We start from the raw sequence: 18,498 nt of genomic DNA on the forward strand, positions 1-18,498 counted from the left end.
GGGGATTAGAACCTCGAAGAGATGAGGGTGCCTTTTGGTATGTGTGTGTGTGTGTGTTTTCCATGCTGGGAGTTTGTCATTTTTGCAAACGTTTTGTGGGTTTTGCTTTAGCTTCTAACCGTTGCTTTCCCAGAGTAGATTTTTGCCCCTTTTCAACATTTTTGTCACATTTTGCCCGCATTTTTCTCAAAAACGAATGTTTTTTTTCTCGACTTCGTTTGGTTTTTTTTTTTGTAGTATTGTTGTAGCGCTAACAATGCGTAAATTGTATCTTAAGCGCGTGTAACTTGTTTATCGTGGTTTTTTGCTCTTGCCTTTTGCATTTTGTTGTTGTAGCTGATATCTGATTTAGCTCCTTTTTTTGTGGGTTGACATGCCGGATGAAAGGGAAAGGGGTAAAATTGTATGCAATGAAAGGTTTTGCAATCTCTATCGAAATGTTTTGTGAAACCCATCTTACTAACTGAAATTGGGTTAGATTTCAAAAAGTTCTTAACAAATTTTATGTAGAGTCATAGCATTTTCAAGGTTTCTGGTCTTGCTTTTAAAGCTAGCGAAATATTTAACGCTTCATTTATGTACGTACTTTAATGAATTTAAATTTTAATACATTTTTAAGGAAAAACCCAAAATACACTACCAATATTTAATCGAATTTGGTTTGGTTATATTTCTCAGCTTCAAAGTTGCTCATAGACATTAAGTCATTTTATATTCTTTTCCATTTTGTTTCTTGTTTTGCGAATCCTTTTTCAGCCTTTTCGATTTATATGACCTATAAATTTAATTTACACCTTAACATAAATAAATATATGTGTTTTTTTTTTTCGATTTTGCCATTTTCTATGCAAATTTCTTGTTGCCATTTTTGAACCGCAATTAAGATTGTCGCCTGCTTCCTCCTATGTAGGAATATATATCCGTTTGTATATGTAGATATTTTTATACATTGTAACCAGAAACCGGCAACCAGTTTTCGTCTGTTCTCCATCTCGTCGAGGGATGAGAATTGTGAGCTGTCATTTCATTTGCATTCTTATCGGCTTCTCTCTGCCATGTTTTAATGTCGCCAGCACGAAAGTTTTAATACCCTGCATATCTAGGCGGTGAATGGGTAGTTAGGTAGTAAATCATTTTCAATAGGTTTTTAGAGATTTTTTAGTAGAAAAACGTTTTTTATTGTCAGTACAGAAATTTTGACTAAAGAAATTTTTAGCTAACTAAAGTTTTCTGCTTATAAAAAAGCTTACAATTTTCTCAATCATAATTTTTAATGCGATTTTCGTTTTAAGTTTGATGTGATTGTTAAGAAAAGTTTACTCTATTCATTTTTGCAGTAATTTATGTGAAAGTATAAACTACTTATGTTTGTATCTATGGTCTATGTCTAGCTAGTAAATAGCTAAAAAGTAGCAATTCGAAAGTAGTCATAGCGAATACTTACCAATAAATGAGTTTAACTTGAATGTATAGTTTCATACATGGCTACAAATATCGTAAATATCGTATCTTTACTTAATAAATAAATTTGAGATGATCTCAATGCCAGAAATCCATAAAAAAAACCTTGACTTTTAGTTTTCGTAGTAATTGTACTTTTAATATTTTCGGTAAGCTTAACAAACAAAATTTTAACTAATTTTTGAAACAAAAAATTATTGGTACCAGAAATAGAGAGGTAAATAAATGATTTTTTTATTTTTAATAAATTAAATAATTGAAGTAATACATACAAGCTTAATAGAAAAAATTGTAAAAAAATTATGTGTAAGAATGCTAATTATATATATTAATAGGATGGACCGTAGAAGTATAAATCTTTAGAGCTGTTATATACCCAACGCCATTGTTACAGGGTATCTAGAAGTCGATTCGTCAGCTAAATATTAATGCTGATTCTTTTTTCACTTGCCAGATGATTTTTTTTTCTCGATTTTAGAATGTTTCTGCCTTGTGTTTATCTTATGTCACATGTGAGTATTTTTTTTCTCGCTGTTTTTCTTTTTCTTCTTATTTTTTTGCTTCTTCTTGCCATTTCTGTTGATTTTTGATATATGGGTCCCTGCGGTGCTGTTTGTGAACTGTGTGACTGGGACGATTCGTCCGCGGCGTTTCAATGCGTTTGACTTTTGTCGCGGTTTCTTTTTCGTCCTCAAGTGTTGTGGGTTTTTATGGGAGAAGAGGAAAAGGTGGGGTTGAAGTTGGTTTCATTGTGTAATCAGAAGATAGAAAGCGACAGGAAATGTATGAGATTTTGCCAAGAGGCAACAGTAACGAATCAAAGTCTGAGCAAAAAAAGAGAAAAAAATTAGCAGCGATAAGGAAAAGAATAAATAAAGCTTTACCATATAATGTTGAATTTGCTAGATTACAATGGATTGAACTGACGGATGATGGGCTTCAAATTAGATTTTCGCTCTATTTATGCTTAATCAAAGTGGTAGGAAAATTATTTTTATTTTCAACATAAATTGTTATTTCAATTGTCAACAGACCAATGAGATGGTGATGGGGTCCTGGAGTGAGAGAGGGGATTGCATTCTGTATGCAGTTAATTTTGTGCTTGTGACTGCAATAAATTTTAAATGCACATTTCCAATGAAGAAGCAACTTGGACTACGAAAACTACCAGAGAACTGAACCGAAATGAAATGAAATGGAAAACAATTTTGTGCAATTTCACTAAAACGACATACAGACAAGGACGAGGCAGGGGTAGAGAGAGAGAGAGAGAGAGAGAGAGAGATAGAGTGAGAGAAAGAGAGAGAGTTTGGTGACACACATATGGATGGGCAACTATATTCAAGGGGACTGCCCGGAGAAGGACAACAATCGGCAATCGATGTTGTCCTTGCTTTGGATGGCAACTCCCCAACTGACGACAAATGAAATTGTTGACCAAAGTGCAAGCGTTTAAGGCATAAACTGATAGAAAATACACTGAGAGAAATTAATCAGTTCAGAGTTCATTTAAATATCCATACATTTGGCTCATCAATTGTTAGAACTTTAAAACTGTTCATGTATTCTTTTTATATAAAATTTTCTAAAAAAGTTTCCAATTTATTTATTCGAGTTCTTTCTGTCATCAGTCTGAATAGTAGCAAAAAACGAACCACCAAGTTCTGTTAAGTAGGCTATAGAACTTCAAAAATGCAATCGACATACCATATCTTTAACCCTTAAACTAGTTGGGAATTGCAACTAAATTTCACGAACAAGAATCGTCAAAGCTTACAATACCAGAGTCCACCTTTTTGTGCAAACACTTAATTTGTAAGTTTTGTTAATGTTTACTGTCCTATTCTATATAATTCCTTTAAATCTTGAGCTCTTTTACAAATTTTGTTTTTTAAATTTTTTAAGTTAAGTTCTTTTCTTTTCATTCATCATTTTTTAACGATTTTTATAGTTTTCTTCATGCTTTCTGTGGAGTTTTTAAAACCAAACGTTTCAATGGAAAAACTTCCTGTAGTGCCTAGATATATATTAGATTTTGCTACCTTTTTCTATCTTAAATACCACAATGAAAATTTATTTAACATTTGTTTTTGCTCAGTGTGTCCACATATCTATATAGTAGAACGAATAGTTTCCTATATGGCTATTGTAGAGATTTCCCATTTTTATGACAGCTTTTAAAGGCATTTTTATGTGTGTAAATTTGTTTCCACTTTTTTTTTCTTTTTATATGCCTGGCCTCTTAAAAGATTGGTTCAGAGTTATGAGGAAGAGAAGTGAGGGAGAAGTGTTTTGGGGGGAAAATAGAGTATGGGAAACAGTAGGCAAATTGCAATTGTTATGCAAATTGTGTGAGGAAAACTTTAATAGTTGCTGATGTCGAGCAGATTAGACATACCTACAGACATACATAGAGCAGAGCAGTTGGTAGTGCAAATAGCCTAAAGAAGATTTGCATTGTGGTTTATTTATGGGCTTTTTGTATGTGTGCCAAAGGTGTTGAATGGCCAAAATGAATTCCCAAAAATGTTTGAAAATCTTCTCATTTTATGTGCCATTCATTGTGTATCGTATGAGAATGTTCATTTAATATGTTTTTGTTTGTTGTTATTAGTATTTGTTTGTTCTCTGACAATAACACGAAAGGCAACAGCTAATTGCGAATAAACTCATTTTTGGGTGACAACGAACCACAAAAAGGGAAAATGTCGAAAAACCCGCACAAAATTGAACGACTCTCTTCTTCGAACCCTTTGCCACATGGTGAAACAAATTTTTTGGCTCACATTTTGGCTTGTTATCATTTTCATGGTCCACAGACACACACACACACACCCATATGTGATAGAGGGTGGGGGAGAGAGCGGGTGTTAGTGCCATGAATGGTTGGCGGTGCTTTCTGTTTGCCAAGCTTCACGGCAGCCGGGCCAAACATTTGTTTTAATTATTATGAAAGCAAATTGCATAATTAAAAATGTTAAATTCATTTTAATTTTTAATTACAATTAATTTGAATGCTCAGTTACCAAGTGTGTGTGTGTATGTGTGCGAAGGGGAAACAAAGTCGAAAGGCGAGAGCGAAAGAGAGATAGAAATTCAGCCATTTGTTGGCAAAAGATTTTTTTAATGTTCATGTGAAAAGTGGCTTAAATAGACACTAATAGCTTAATTGCCATAAAAACGACGCGGGGAAGTTTTAGCACAATTGACTTCAATTTGGCATGGAAAATGACATGACGGTTTGAGTTAGATTAGCAAACAAAATGGAAAATCTCGCTTTTGAAATCCAAAAATGGGAAATGAAAGTTTGAAGAAATATGAAAAGATTTCTGAAAAGTAAAAAGTTTTATGAAATTAAAATAAAGTTCAAACATCAGTGAGTGGACAGATATCGATCATAGTTCTTTTTCCGCTCAAGAGAGTAAATAATTTATATAATTTAGGTACATAATAAAATGATTATCTTAAAGCAGCCAGAAATCCCAGAGTTTTTATCAAGTTTTTTAGAGAGCTTATAATTTTTCTTAACAAATTTAATATCGATTTGGTTAACAATATTTGTGCCCCTGTAAAGACGGATTTGCTGAGCCTTTTCACTTGTTTTTCAATTGCCAGAAATGTGCAACGTGTATCGAATGTTTAAGGAAGCTTGTAGTGAATAATGACCAATAAGACATGTTTAAAAATCAGGCTGTAAAAGTCATTGGATAAAGTTGAAATATACTACTTGAAAATTCTTTGGTACCCCAAAAACATCAGAAAGAACTGCAACTCGCATAATTTATATATTATACTGGTAACTTAGAAATAAAAATTCCAATCTTCAATTCAATTAAAACCTAATTAAAAACGTAAATAAGATTACATTTAAAACAAGAGATTAGGTATCTTAGGGATCTATTTTTAAACACTTTTCTTTTGTTTCGATTGGGGCATTTTCGTCTTAAAAATTCTTTGAATTTTAGTTTGCTTTTGTTTTAAAAATACTTTTCTTTACCTTTTCTTTACCTCAGACAGATATTTGTTTAATACTTAGTAGTTACCAACTTTAATGTTTGTTTGTTGGTCCCGACAATGTCTAATGGCTTATTATCATATCATTTCATTCCAACTGAAAGATTTTCTTTCTAATTTATTTTTAGACCACTTCAACTAAGTAAAATTCTTTTTTCTGTCCATTTACCGCATTAATCAATTGCCAAAACCGAAAAGACTAACTTATCTCGAAGAGTCATCAATTTCAGGCAATGGAAAACCTTTGCCAATCCCTCAATTAATGTCCAAGTGACGGACTGGGTCTAGTTTTTATCAGAATAATTTTGCCAACGATAGTTGGAGGGAAAAAAAATTGAAGCAATCAAATGGCCATAATGTCATCAACACCCAGCGAGCAGTATCAGTAAAGTGGACCTCTAACACATATGACAGAAGTGACGCAAGGACGCGCAGGAATGGAGGACTCAACCGTGATGACGACGATGATGATGATGATGATGAGTCACTTTGGTCACGAAGCTATTTTTACGCTTGATTACACGATAAATGAAAATCAAACGTTTGATTGCTTAATGCGTTAGCTAAGGGTCACTACCATTCGCTGCCCCTCCTCCTTACTATTGCAGCAATTTTCCGAAAGTGCCAAGACTCAAGGGTAAAACGAAAGAGAAGGAGAGAGTGGGTGGTGCATGATGGGTGGGAGTGGTGGCTTGCGCCTCGTGCGAGTGAACATTTCAATTATTTATATGCTTGTTTGTCTCTCTTTCTCTCTCACTCTCTCTATCTCATTTCTTCCCTTACTATCTGTCTTGCAAAAAAATGGAATAGAAGTCATGTGTGCACGTGTCTGATATGGACCAAGGATGAGGCCATAACACTTGACTGAGCTGCTATCATTTCTATATATACATACATATATTTAGTTCTGCACACATATATCTATTTCTTCTCCTCGTACTTCTTCTTATGCTTAGTTTACTTGGACTTTGAGTGATTTGTTGATAGTTGAAATTGCTTTATATCCAACACCTTTTTTTTGGGGGGTTTTCCGTCATCTAAAATCTTTGATTGATTTGACGAAATACAAATTAAAAGCTTTTCACTTTTCTTGAAAAGTAGATGGAAACTGAAGCGATGGGAAAGTTGGTGCTAAACCGCTTATGTTAATTAAATTTTGTAGGGTTTTAGTTAAGAGCTTTTTGGCCCTAACAATCAATCAATCTATGTCTTGAGGTTTCTGTTTTCATTTCGTTTTGCGGCAAAACACTTAAGTTTTACATTTTGCGGTTTTTGTTGTTCTTTGGTTGGTGGGGTTAAAAACAAAGTGTTTACCCACAACAAAACAAAAAAAAAAAGGGTTAAGTCCTATTGATGACTTTGGTTGATTATTTTCTATTTTAAATGCAATAAATTACTAGCTGCCTAGACTAGACTAGATTAATATAGTGTGACACAAAGTATGGAAAATTGCTCAAATTATGTGGTATAATTATCTGAAGGGTAGGCAATGGGGAAACTACTTATGAAATTTAGAAAGATCTTCAAAAAAATATTTTAAATACAATGTTTAGAATAAGAAAAAAAAATATTGTCAGAAGTACCTATATAGTAACAAATTACTAAAAAGTGGTGCGACCCTTTAAAAGACTTTCTTTAAATTATTTCCAAATAAAGATTTCTGCTAAGTTTTTTTGTTAACTTCGTAAACAAATTTTTTTTGTTTTTTTCTTCTTTTTATTTAAAATATTTGTTAACTTAATTTATGAGTAAGTTTTCTACAGTATAAAGAAATTAATTGTGTTAATACGATTTGTATGATATTTTGATATAAATAACTAAAGAAAAACATTTATTTTTATCTGGAAAGCGCATAAAAAGGTTTTATATGTTTGTAAGAAAAACTCATCAAAAGTTGTTGAATTAAAGTTTTACTTTTTTTAAATTTTGTATAAATATTTTCAATTAACAAAAATATATATATTGCTTACATCTTTCTCATATCGACACGACAAAATCTTAGTACAAAATTTGGAGAAAAAACTTAAAATGAATCAAAACGCAATAGGATAAATCTGGTCGTCTATACAGTCAAAGCAACTTTAGTTTTCTTTATCCTGGAGTGAAAAAGGACTCTGTAGTATTATCATTTTAATAAGAGAAAAGGTGTAATAAAAATACCTTGAAGAGCTTAAGGCTTAAGCAATTACTAGTCTTACTAGTTGAGTGACTATGTTACTAAAGAGTATATTTCCTCTCTTGACTCTTTGAAATCTTTTAACAAAGTTAAATAAACTTTAAAAAATATTTTTCCCATATCCATTTTGTATTGAAATATATATTTTGACAATTGTCTCGGTTGATGTTTACCGAGAGGGTGTTCGATGTCATTGACAAATTACAGCGTCTACTACTATATCATGTTGATGATACATTTCCATTATGGGCTACAGTCCCAAAGAAAAGTCTCTAGCATATTAAATGTAGGATTGTATTTTATAAACCAGAACCCAAAATCTCAAAGAGAGCTCTCCATGACTACAGTTCCACATCAACACCCTTTTCCTCTACGATGACATGGATATGGGGGCTCTGTCTCGGCTATTGACACTTGATGAATGCTTCGGTGATTTTGTAAATCTCTGTCGGTTCACACACGACTGAATTTCTTCAAGTTCATCATGACAAACATTTTCAAAAACAGATAAAACGACCTTAGAAAGCATTGTGCACTTTAATTTTTTCAATTATCTTTTAAGGGGTAAAAAACGTACAAAACGAAGAATAAACTTTGGTTATCTCTACATAATATTTGGCACAGATTTTTTTGTTAACTAGTGTTGAATAACACTATACATTAGGGTCTTGCTAAGCGACAGTTTACCACATGTGCATAATTTTCGGTATAAATCAAATCACAAATGGCAGCATTATTATCATAACTCATTTCGGCCACTTTGAATTCTGGATTAATGGCAATTTTGAGTATATATGTACCAGTTGGCATTTCGGTAATATCGACCCACTGGCAGTCTAAATTATATAGATAAACATCTGAACAATTTATGGAGATGCCTAAAAAATAAAAAGGAATACAATTGTAGACAATTGATGATCAATGGGAAGGAGATGCCGATTTACCTTGATCTCCAAAATTCGCACAATTATATTTCTTTGGTATGCCAGGCAGGCAAGTGCTATCCTCTAGACAAAATGAAGCCTTGTGTCCTTGAGCCACTTTGCGTCCACTTAAATCAAATATATCAAATGTGGCAAATACTTCCATGCTGTGATAGTGCCTGGAATCAAAAAAAAAAAAAAAAAAAACATAGAAATTGTTTTTCTAGTATAAATTTTAGACTTACATATGACACATATGCCATTCCCATTGATTTTTCTCTTTAAAAGGTCGAAAATCGGCATTGCCCGCATTAATAGCAGCGGCGGTAAATTTCAATAATCTTCTCGAATGATAACGCCAATTTGGTTCATCTCGTTGTATGCGATAAGCCTCATTTGAAACACAATTTTCCTCCATGGCGCATTGCATTAGAAGCATGGGACGATCTTCCAAATGAGCTGTTTGTTCGATCTCATAATAATCGATAACCAAATCTGGCGATAAATAATCGCATATAACTGCTGCCACATGCTGTCGATTACCATGACAACTGACAATGCCCTTGAGATGATCATGATGTAGGCAATCGGCAAGTTCCGTTTCATTTCCATAGCATTCACTGCCACTCAAGATGGGACGCGAGACATTGGCTCCACCAAAGAAATCGGTTTGAAAGGCTTCACGGGCATAACCCAAACCCAATTGACGGCAGACAACATTGGCCTCCAACAGAGACCAGCCATCGGCACAGATGCTACCCCACCGATTGCCATTTAGGCGAACCTCCACGCGACCCTCATCTCGAGAGCGACCACCGCGTAATCTCACATAGAGACGTGAACCAGGATGTATAGGATATTTGGGTAGATCTGCACTAAGCAAAGGTTGAGGTTGAAAAACGTTGACAGCATTCAAAGGAGGATAACAGACGACTCCAGCTGCCTCACTGGGATCACAATCATTTTCACCCCAGCCCTCGAAATGGCATTCGGTTAATTCCAGTTCGTGACCTTCGCAAAATAAATTATCCATCCAAAAGCGACGACGAGCGGCACCAAAGTAACCGCTTCGTGTGTATCTTTGCATTCCAGGAAAACCCAATTGACGGCAAACAATCTCACCTTCAGCCGCATCCCATTCATCATCACAGATGGCGCCCCATTTCTGATTGTGCAGCACTTCGATGTTGCCTACAAATAAGGACAGTAGAATGGATACTTTTATCCTTTCTTTTTTTATCGTACCTTCATATTCGGTTTCGCCACCCACAAGACGTAGGGCTCCTTCCTCCTTATTCAATGTCTTGATATAGGTTTGTACCAAACGTTGTCTCTCATGTCTAGCCTGATCTAGTGAGCTATGATGCTCTACCACTGCTTCGGCTATCAACTGACATCCCAGTATGGTTAAGCACAAAAGCCTTACAAAGAAGCACAACATTTTTTTGCACATTTGCCCCACTCGGCGTACGCTCGAGAACTAAAACTAAACCACACACACGTTAAAGTTCAAAAATGAAAATTCATTTAACTATGAACTTGAACGACAGCTAGCTAGATATATAAAAGGTGTCTGTTTCGACGATCATCATTATGATTGTCATTATCGCCATAGTAGTAGCATTCATCAGCTGTTGCGGTTCAGCTCTCCGACGTCTGAGAGAGAGAACGAGAGAGATGTTTCCGAATTTGTATTAGATTTTTGTTTTTTAACTCAATGCATGTCTCTAAATTACATTTGTTTTCCAACGAAACGCAAACTTATTGAGGCAATTGTGACAGCAACAGTTTCAGCAGCAGCAACGACAGCTCTCTGACACTTTGCCAAGCCTTTGTCTAAGCCGAGTTGGCAAATACACAGAGAGAAATTTCACATAAATGAAATGCTGAAAAAAATTATATTGATAAAGTTCTCTATGTGTTGGCCAATCTAAAAAATCTATAAAGGTTTTGGGAACTGTAAAAGATAACAAAATAATTCTGAATAATAAACAATTAATTAACAAATAATGCTTTTAAATAATTAAAACCAAGAATATTTTCAGCTTTTCATCGTTAGGGAAACAGAACAGTAAGCGATTTGTATTATTACTACAATTCGACGATATTTTTAACTTTATGACAATATAATTCTTAGAAACTGTAGAAAAGATAATGAAGTTAACTTCTGGCTAATCTGATTTCTCTCAGTGTCTTTCTTTGACCTTAGACAACAAATGTTGCTTCACAAACTACATAGAGACAAACATATTGTAGATTAAAGGAAGCAAAAACACATTTAGTTTATTATACTTACTTTACTCTATAAAATTTCAAACAATAAAACATTATAAAATATTTCTCACAAATACTGATGAACTTCCCACATGCACACTGATATACACACACTAATCCACATTCACACTCACACCCACAGTTTAGAACTGAAATGAATTGTTTGTTATATGGAAAACGAAGCCATAATTTTGTACAGAGTGACTGACATATCGTTTATAGTTTGGCCAAGTCATCAAGAGAGGAGAGGGGAAGGTAGAAGGGGGTTTAGAGGGAGGAAGAACCCATTAGGGAGATGTGTTTGGCATGCAGCCATTTGAAACATTCATTTGCAACATTCATTGCATGCGAGCATTGAAAAACATTTTGCTAGCTTTTTTTTGCTAAGCTAAACTGAACTTGACACTGAAACACAGCCAAATGGGAAAAACGGAAAACGAAAAAAAAAGAGAAAAATATAGCATGCGGTAATGAAAAGTATTGTCTGTCGGCTGAATGCATGTAGGTTTAACTCATTAGCAAAATCGTAATTGGAAATCTAATTTGATTAGGTCAGCTAAGCATAGAAAAAGAAGAAAGATATAGGCAGATATGTATATAGGAGGCAAAATGAGATGGCATGTGGAAGAATGAGAATTGGAAATTCATTCATGCGTGTTTTCTCTATACTATTTGTATCTGCACGTACGAGTAGTATACATATAGCTTGTAGATGTTGATATAGGAAAGATAATCTCGCATGACATTAATAAGGAAATACACTATGTTTTTTTTTGCTACCAAATTCAATCGCTTAATTAAACAGATAGAAAGATTGATCACATGTTATAAAAAAATCTTTAACAGACAAACTAATTTAAAGAAAGGGAAACGATTTTCAAATGGCCCGTACTACGGCGTGTTGGGGCTAAATTAATCTTCTTCTTCTCGTTTATAAAGGCTTGATTTAATTATGTAAAACAAATTATTTAAATTGATAATTTATATTTACTTTAAGCTAAATATAGTTTGCAATATTTAACCACAATATTTAGAGATTCGTTTAAAAAGAAATTCGAAATGTTTTATGATCAGGGGGATTTTGTCGATATTCTTTGATATATTAAGAAACATTTCTGAATAAGTAATAAATAGATTAGCTTCTAGTTTGTTACTTCCTGATCTTTATGTTCAGCCCTTAGAGTGTTGGCATTTTGCATTTTGCATTTTGATTTAAATTCACTTATAAAATTCGTTTTCACTTCTGTGTAAAGGTAAAGGAAAATCTATCGAGACACTTGTTAACAATGAGAAGTCTCAATTGATTTCACTCGCCTCCTCTGCAAAACTACATATTAAATTTCAATGATATATACCTAAATGACCGCCCTATCAAGTTGTTGACCTCTTTTTAGAACATCATGAATTGTGTTCAGGTCCTAACTTATAAGCATCTTCTTACACGAACTGATCATAAATATTAGCCAAAGGAAATTAATTGGATAAACGTTTTATGATATTGTGAATTATGTCCAGAATGGTGAGCGGAAACTTTGACCAGAAAATTCCCACACAAACACACACACCCGCATACAATTCAAATGGGCCAATTTTATGAGTGCGTAAATTCCATTGAACACCAAGAGTAAGACCAAGGCGAATGGCTAAGGACAACGCAATCCTTGCTCAACATCATGCACAAAGGTAATAAAATTCGATAGAAAATCATGTAATAAAATCATTACAGCAGCTTCAGAAGGAAAGAGTCGGAGTTAGAGCTGAAGCTGAAGCTGGACGGAAACTGCAAAACTGAGAACTGAGAATGCCAAAGGCGATGAACGTAAAACGTGCAGGCGCGGCAGAAGGATATGAACCTCCTTTACAAAATCGCCTTTAATTTTTTTTCTTTCTTTCTTGTTGTCCACTCGACTCCTCGCCATGCTCGTAATGCCAAAGCTCAAGACATAAAAAAGGGCAATGTGTGTCGGACTAAACAGAAACGAGTGCAAAAACAAAAAGAAGAAATCATAATAAAAAATGAAACAAAGAAAGCAAAAATGAAGAAGGCAGATGGATATAAAATAATTTGTGTGGGTGTTGCTTATCCTCGAGGGGGATTTCATGAGTTAAAATGACTGCAAGGATATTGAAAGGCGGTAAACTGCTTTATTACTTAAGTGAGCTGCTGCCGAGGACTTCCGAATGAAGAAATAATAGGTGAAAACAAAAACCCAGACTGTACACATAATTCTCAATTGTTAACTGAAGACAGAAACACACACAGAAGCCCATTAAATAAATGCCTATTTACTGTACTCGATCCCCTTTCCCCCCTCTTTCTCTTTCTCTGTCTCTTTCTACTCATAATGATATCATATGCTCACACACTTATACATACATATATGAACACATTAATAAAAATTGCATGCCGCCTCGCTGAAAGCATAAATGTCACCAAAAATGCTATTAAAACTAAATTATAGCCGACATAACCATGATTCATGACAACCAGAGCCGAGCCCAAAAACACAACCAACAACAACCAACTGCCAAAAAAAAAATGAAATCATAAAAAATGCCAACAGACAAGAAAAAATTTGTAGATTATTAATTCCTAATAAGATGAGATACATTTGTATCTGCGGCCGCCTTGAAAATGTGCCAAAAAAAAGGGAAGGCAGATAAAAAAAAGACTGAAAACAATCGGCTAACGAAATGCCCCTTTTTTATGCTGATAATAAAATTAAAATTCGCCCAAAAGCTTTGAACTCAGTCACTTGGCCAGCAATAAAAATTATAATGAAATCAAAAGAATAAAACAAAGAGGCGAAATCGAAAAAAAAAACAAACAGAAACCAAAAGAAAACAAAGACCTTTAGACAATGAGAGAATAGCAGAAGGGCAAGACTGTTACGTTTGGAATTCTAATTAGCCTTTTACAAGTTCTTTAAAGCAAATGAAATTCAAGGATGGGAATCAGTTTTTGCTAAAAATTTGTAGTCCATTATTAGAGTATTGTTTTATTTAAACAAGTTAATAATCACTAGAGTGACTCTTCGCAGTTTTTATTAACAAACGAATGAGAAAAATCTTATTTGGGAAAATTTCAAATTTTAATCTTGGATTCGTTAGGGGGTTTTGCTTGAAATATGATATACATAACATTTTGTTTAAAAGGTGAAATGGCAAAAGGACTTTTCATAAAAATTGCAATCACTTTCGTATTAGATTCATCGCTTATATCGAAAATTATCTGTATATTTATTAGATTATTGGTAGATATTGAAAGTTATCGATATCTCTATTTAATAATATACCGTCAAAAATCCTTATAGAGAGTTATTTATATGGAGAAGCAGTGTGTGAAAAAAGGATTCATCATATTTTAATTTCTATCACTTTGGTCTTTTAATAGTACAAAATTTTTGATATTAAACGATTGCTTCTTTCTTACATATTAGGTGATTACTATCTATAATGTATTCCTAGATTAATAGCCAAAATCGTATTTGATATCCTACTAGTGAATATGGACTATAGATAATATAGAATGTCGCTATAATTTTAATCAAAAATATCGCAAATTATCGATATCTCAGTTCGATCAGTTGAATTTGGAATATTTTGATGTATTGCATTGTAAAAATTAAATATGTTTCTAGATATTAATTTTAAAGTTGGGAAAAGATTACGTCAAAGATTAATCAATAGATATACCCTAACAGAATGAAACAAATTAGAGTTCGGTTTTAAGTTTTGTTTAAATTTCTCTCTCATTGTGCTGGATTTAAATGCTCTGCTCGTTCGGCTGGCTGCCTTGTAAAAATGATTTATTGAAGCGTTTAAATACGGATGAACTTCCTGAAAGTCAGGCACAGCAGTCAATATGCCAATAATATACATATATAGGTTTATTTGTATGTAGAGCGATGCATTGAGATATTGTTATACAAATAACAGGTGGTATTTCCGGTTTTTGCATCGTTGACCATACAATTTTCAATGTCGAAGAGATTCTTTCTTTTCTCTCTCTTTCGTTTCCTTTTATTACATTTCTCTTTCCTTACTCCACATATTTTTTTTTGCCTTTTTAATTCTGTCTCCTATCTATGGACCCTCAGGGCTAAGGATGGCTTCTGTTTGGGTAGGAAGGCGGAGGATTTGCGACAAAAGTTTTTCCTTATTTGGCTTTCTCTGGAGACGTCGATGGATGGATGAACTTATGTGGGCAAATATTTATTTTAGGATTTTTATAAAGCGAAATAAAATAGGAAAAAGATTGTCTGATATTAAATTTTTGTTGTCATAAAATCAATTAAATGGCTGCAATGTTTTTTTCCTCTTTTTTCTGTTTTCTTTTTTTGTTTTTCATTTTTAGTTCAGCTAATTGAATTTCCAGTACCTCTGGCAATGGGCCCAGTGGCAAGGCGTGGGAAAAAATGGTGAGGAAAGAGAAAAAAATTAATAAATCCAACACGGCATTGTTTGGCGGGGACACACACATGTGTGCCATATCATGGAATTTCAGTCAGTGCAGACTAAATGAATTATGTAACATGTCTAGCCATTTAGTGCCATAATTCAGAGCAATCTATATGGACATATCTATGCCACAGTCAGCCAACCATACAGCCACCCGTTCAGCCAGACAAATTGCATTTGCATGACATAATTGGAAAATGTATAATGGAAAATATGGTTTATGCCTACCAATAGTTTGCAGTGATTTCTTTTCACAAATATTTTTATTTGAAAATTAACCAAAATTATAGCCGTTAACATAGAGAAACGTATTTAGAATTTGATGGAATATAAAATCAAATATTTATTGTGATCCTTAATTGAATTGAACTCCTCGGAATTTATTTTTAAAACGCCTTTGTTTAGCTCAGGAAAGTCCTTTAAAAATTTGCTTGCCAATTCTTTCTAAGGCCAACTTTAAACTATATTTTCTAAATGAAATCTTCAATCTTTTAGCTCAAAATATTGACCTTTCAATGAAAGTTATCCACAAAAAACGAAGATTAAAAGATAAAATGGATTTCGTTCCTTTACTTTCTTGTCATAGTTTGATAATATTAATGAAATTTCGAAAACCAAAATTACACAAATTCCTTGTTCTTAGTCCAATAGTTTCAGGCCTTTTCCATAGTCTTTAAAATTTTGAATTCAAAAATCGAAAATAAAAACAATGCCAGTTGCCGTTCGCCTGATAGAGGCTTTGGCCTTGATCACTGTCATGGGTCTGATCACTTGCGTATCGCTTAGTGTAATTGTGGCCCAGAGGACGATAAATGTTGCCATATCCTGTATACAGGTAATCGAATTGTCTTCATCTTTCTGGCTAATATATATATAAATATATTCATTTTCCCAATTAGCCAGCGGCAAATATAGCTAGTGTCTTCTTGCTTATGACTGAAAAGGTGCTGGTGGGAGCGCTAAATTGTGTAGTGGGCATGATCAATGTGGTGAGCAATGCTCTCCATGGGACTGGAGTGGCCTAATTCAGTATAAGCAATTTGTAGGAGATTCAAAAATGCAACACCTTAATGGCCATTGATACTTTTGATAATCCTAATATTTCGCATATTTTTTTTGTCAATATAAAATTGTCAGTGTTATATGTAAAGACTTAAGATTTCTTTTGAGGATTGCGGAAATTGAAGGGGAATTTTATTTGGAGTACTCTAATAATGCAACTTTAAACCTTTCAATTAAATAATTATACATTGTGTATTTTCAGATAATCTCACATGGGTTAATTTTTCTACCAATTGGGAAGTTCTTTAAAAATGACTCAATTTACTTTTTTATAGAAAGAGATATGTCCTTTTAGTCCAAGAGTCCAGAGTCCTTGGAAACTAACTAATTCTTAGATGCTCTATTACTTTTTTAGTACGTTTCCTTATAAGTTATTTATTTAATAAGAAAAATCGAATAAAGCTATAAATTAAGAAACACAAATCTATTGTCTCCTTTTTTTACAACTTTGAGCTCAAAACTTAGTAATTTTAATAATTAAATTCCTTAACAGTGCAGGGGGTTCTCAACATTAACTTGTAATATTTCGAATAGTTTTTCACAAAAAATTACAGATTGTGAAAGTTTGATAAATTTTCATCGAAAATTACCTAAATTACTAAGCCGAAAATCATGATATTTTGATCAGCCTCTCCCCGAAAATATTTTTTAAATCCGTCCATGGTGAACTTCAATGAAAATGACAGCTATTTCACTTAAGGCTGTTTACTAATTAATTCTCATGCCGATAGCTGTTATATACTGAACTATACTGAACACTAATCAATTAAAAATACTTATTATAAAATATTTTAACCTTTGCCTAAAACTTTTATAAGATGTTGCCTTTAATCTTTGTTAAACATTGCCATTAAAACGAGAGTTTTTACTCTTTCGGGGATAACTAGTTATGTGAGGACCAACTTACCCACATCTTTTCCTTTAATCTACGTTATATACGCATTTTCCCTCTTTTATATATATTTTTTTAACAAGAGCAATGAAAGCGAAGCTTAAAAAGGCACCGGCACTAATATTCAATCAAACAATTTTGCGCTCCAATAAACATTTCTAACCCGAGGCAGACTCAAAAAAATGGCACAAAACAAAAAAAGGCAAAAGACTGCGCTCAATTGCAGCAAATTTGCGGCTGGCAAAAATAAATATATATTGTTATATTTTTTCCTTTTTGCTTTTTTTTTTGTTTCTCTTTGTTTAAAACTTTTTTCGCCTTGTTTTGTTTTCCTACCACAAAAGGCAATTTGTAGCTGCACAAAATTGAAACTGCCCTCGAGGATGAGGCATAATTTTTTTCGTCTGCACTTGAAGCCGCCTTTAAAGTTTTAGCACCTTTTTATACTCTACTAAAAGGTGGGTATATTTGTTTGTGAAAGAAGTTTATTTTCTTTTGTTATTTTCTTCATCCTTTTTTTCATCAAACAAGAAATGAAACAACAATATAAAGGAAGAATAAGATACATTTTATTAAGCTCTGAGATAGATAGATACATTACTTATTAATCCTAAACTATAGCTCGCCAAAATGCCCTTATCTAGGTGCTTCCCAAGGACCTCAAGAACCTAAAAGAAAAAGCACATCAAATTCGACTTGCTTGAATACCAAAAATCCTCTCGCTTGGTTTTGTTGTTGCTGTGCTGTTTATTCTATTATTTAGTTATTTATCAATGTTGAACGGCTCTAGGGCAATGGTAGAGGAGCATACATAGTAGTAGGTGTAGGTGTTTAAAGTTTTTTTTCTTCTCTCTCCATTTTTTCTTTTTGATTTAGTGGCAATTTGTTGGTGAAAAAATTACTCAACGCCTCAAGGGTAAAACTGAATTGCAAAACGGAAATGATAGGCATGGGGTGCGGGTGAGTTGGGCAAACAAGTTTCGACTTTTAAGTGAGATACAACAAAAATTTATTCCACACGGAGAAATCTTTTTTATTCCAGACTTAATTCAGTCTTCATTTTTCTATGATAGAGTGTTATAAATTGAACATAAATTTCGGATTCGAAAATGATTGCCATTCTTCTTATTTCGATATAGTTTATAACTACATGATGATAAATTCAAGTGTGTGAATTATTAAGAGGATTTTCATGAAAAAAATTTGTTTCAACAAAGTTGTTAATTTTAATACTA

General features: G+C 33.4%; 2 protein-coding genes across 2 annotated transcripts; one reads left to right on the forward strand and one right to left on the reverse strand.

The window, feature by feature from the left end:
- Nucleotides 1–8,169: 8,169 nt before the first annotated feature.
- Nucleotides 8,170–10,044, reverse strand: LOC6640857 (lysyl oxidase homolog 3B). Its single transcript, XM_002063877.4, has 4 exons — nt 9,820–10,044; nt 8,820–9,765; nt 8,596–8,753; nt 8,170–8,529 (listed from the first exon to the last, which is right to left on the reverse strand). Exons 1-4 carry the CDS (start codon nt 10,025–10,027, stop codon nt 8,312–8,314), a joined length of 1,530 nt encoding a protein of 509 aa, XP_002063913.2. The 5' UTR covers nt 10,028–10,044; the 3' UTR covers nt 8,170–8,311.
- A 5,844-nt stretch (nt 10,045–15,888) lies between these two features.
- On the forward strand, nt 15,889–16,451 carry LOC6640858. The gene is made up of 2 exons (XM_002063878.4): nt 15,889–16,144; nt 16,209–16,451. The coding sequence occupies exons 1-2, from the start codon at nt 16,019–16,021 to the stop codon at nt 16,332–16,334; spliced, it is 252 nt and encodes an 83-aa protein (XP_002063914.1). The 5' UTR covers nt 15,889–16,018; the 3' UTR covers nt 16,335–16,451.
- Nucleotides 16,452–18,498: the final 2,047 nt, after the last annotated feature.

The sequence above is a fragment of the Drosophila willistoni genome (genome assembly GCF_018902025.1).
Source record: "Drosophila willistoni isolate 14030-0811.24 chromosome 2L unlocalized genomic scaffold, UCI_dwil_1.1 Seg168, whole genome shotgun sequence".
Classification (NCBI taxonomy): domain Eukaryota; kingdom Metazoa; phylum Arthropoda; class Insecta; order Diptera; family Drosophilidae; genus Drosophila; species Drosophila willistoni.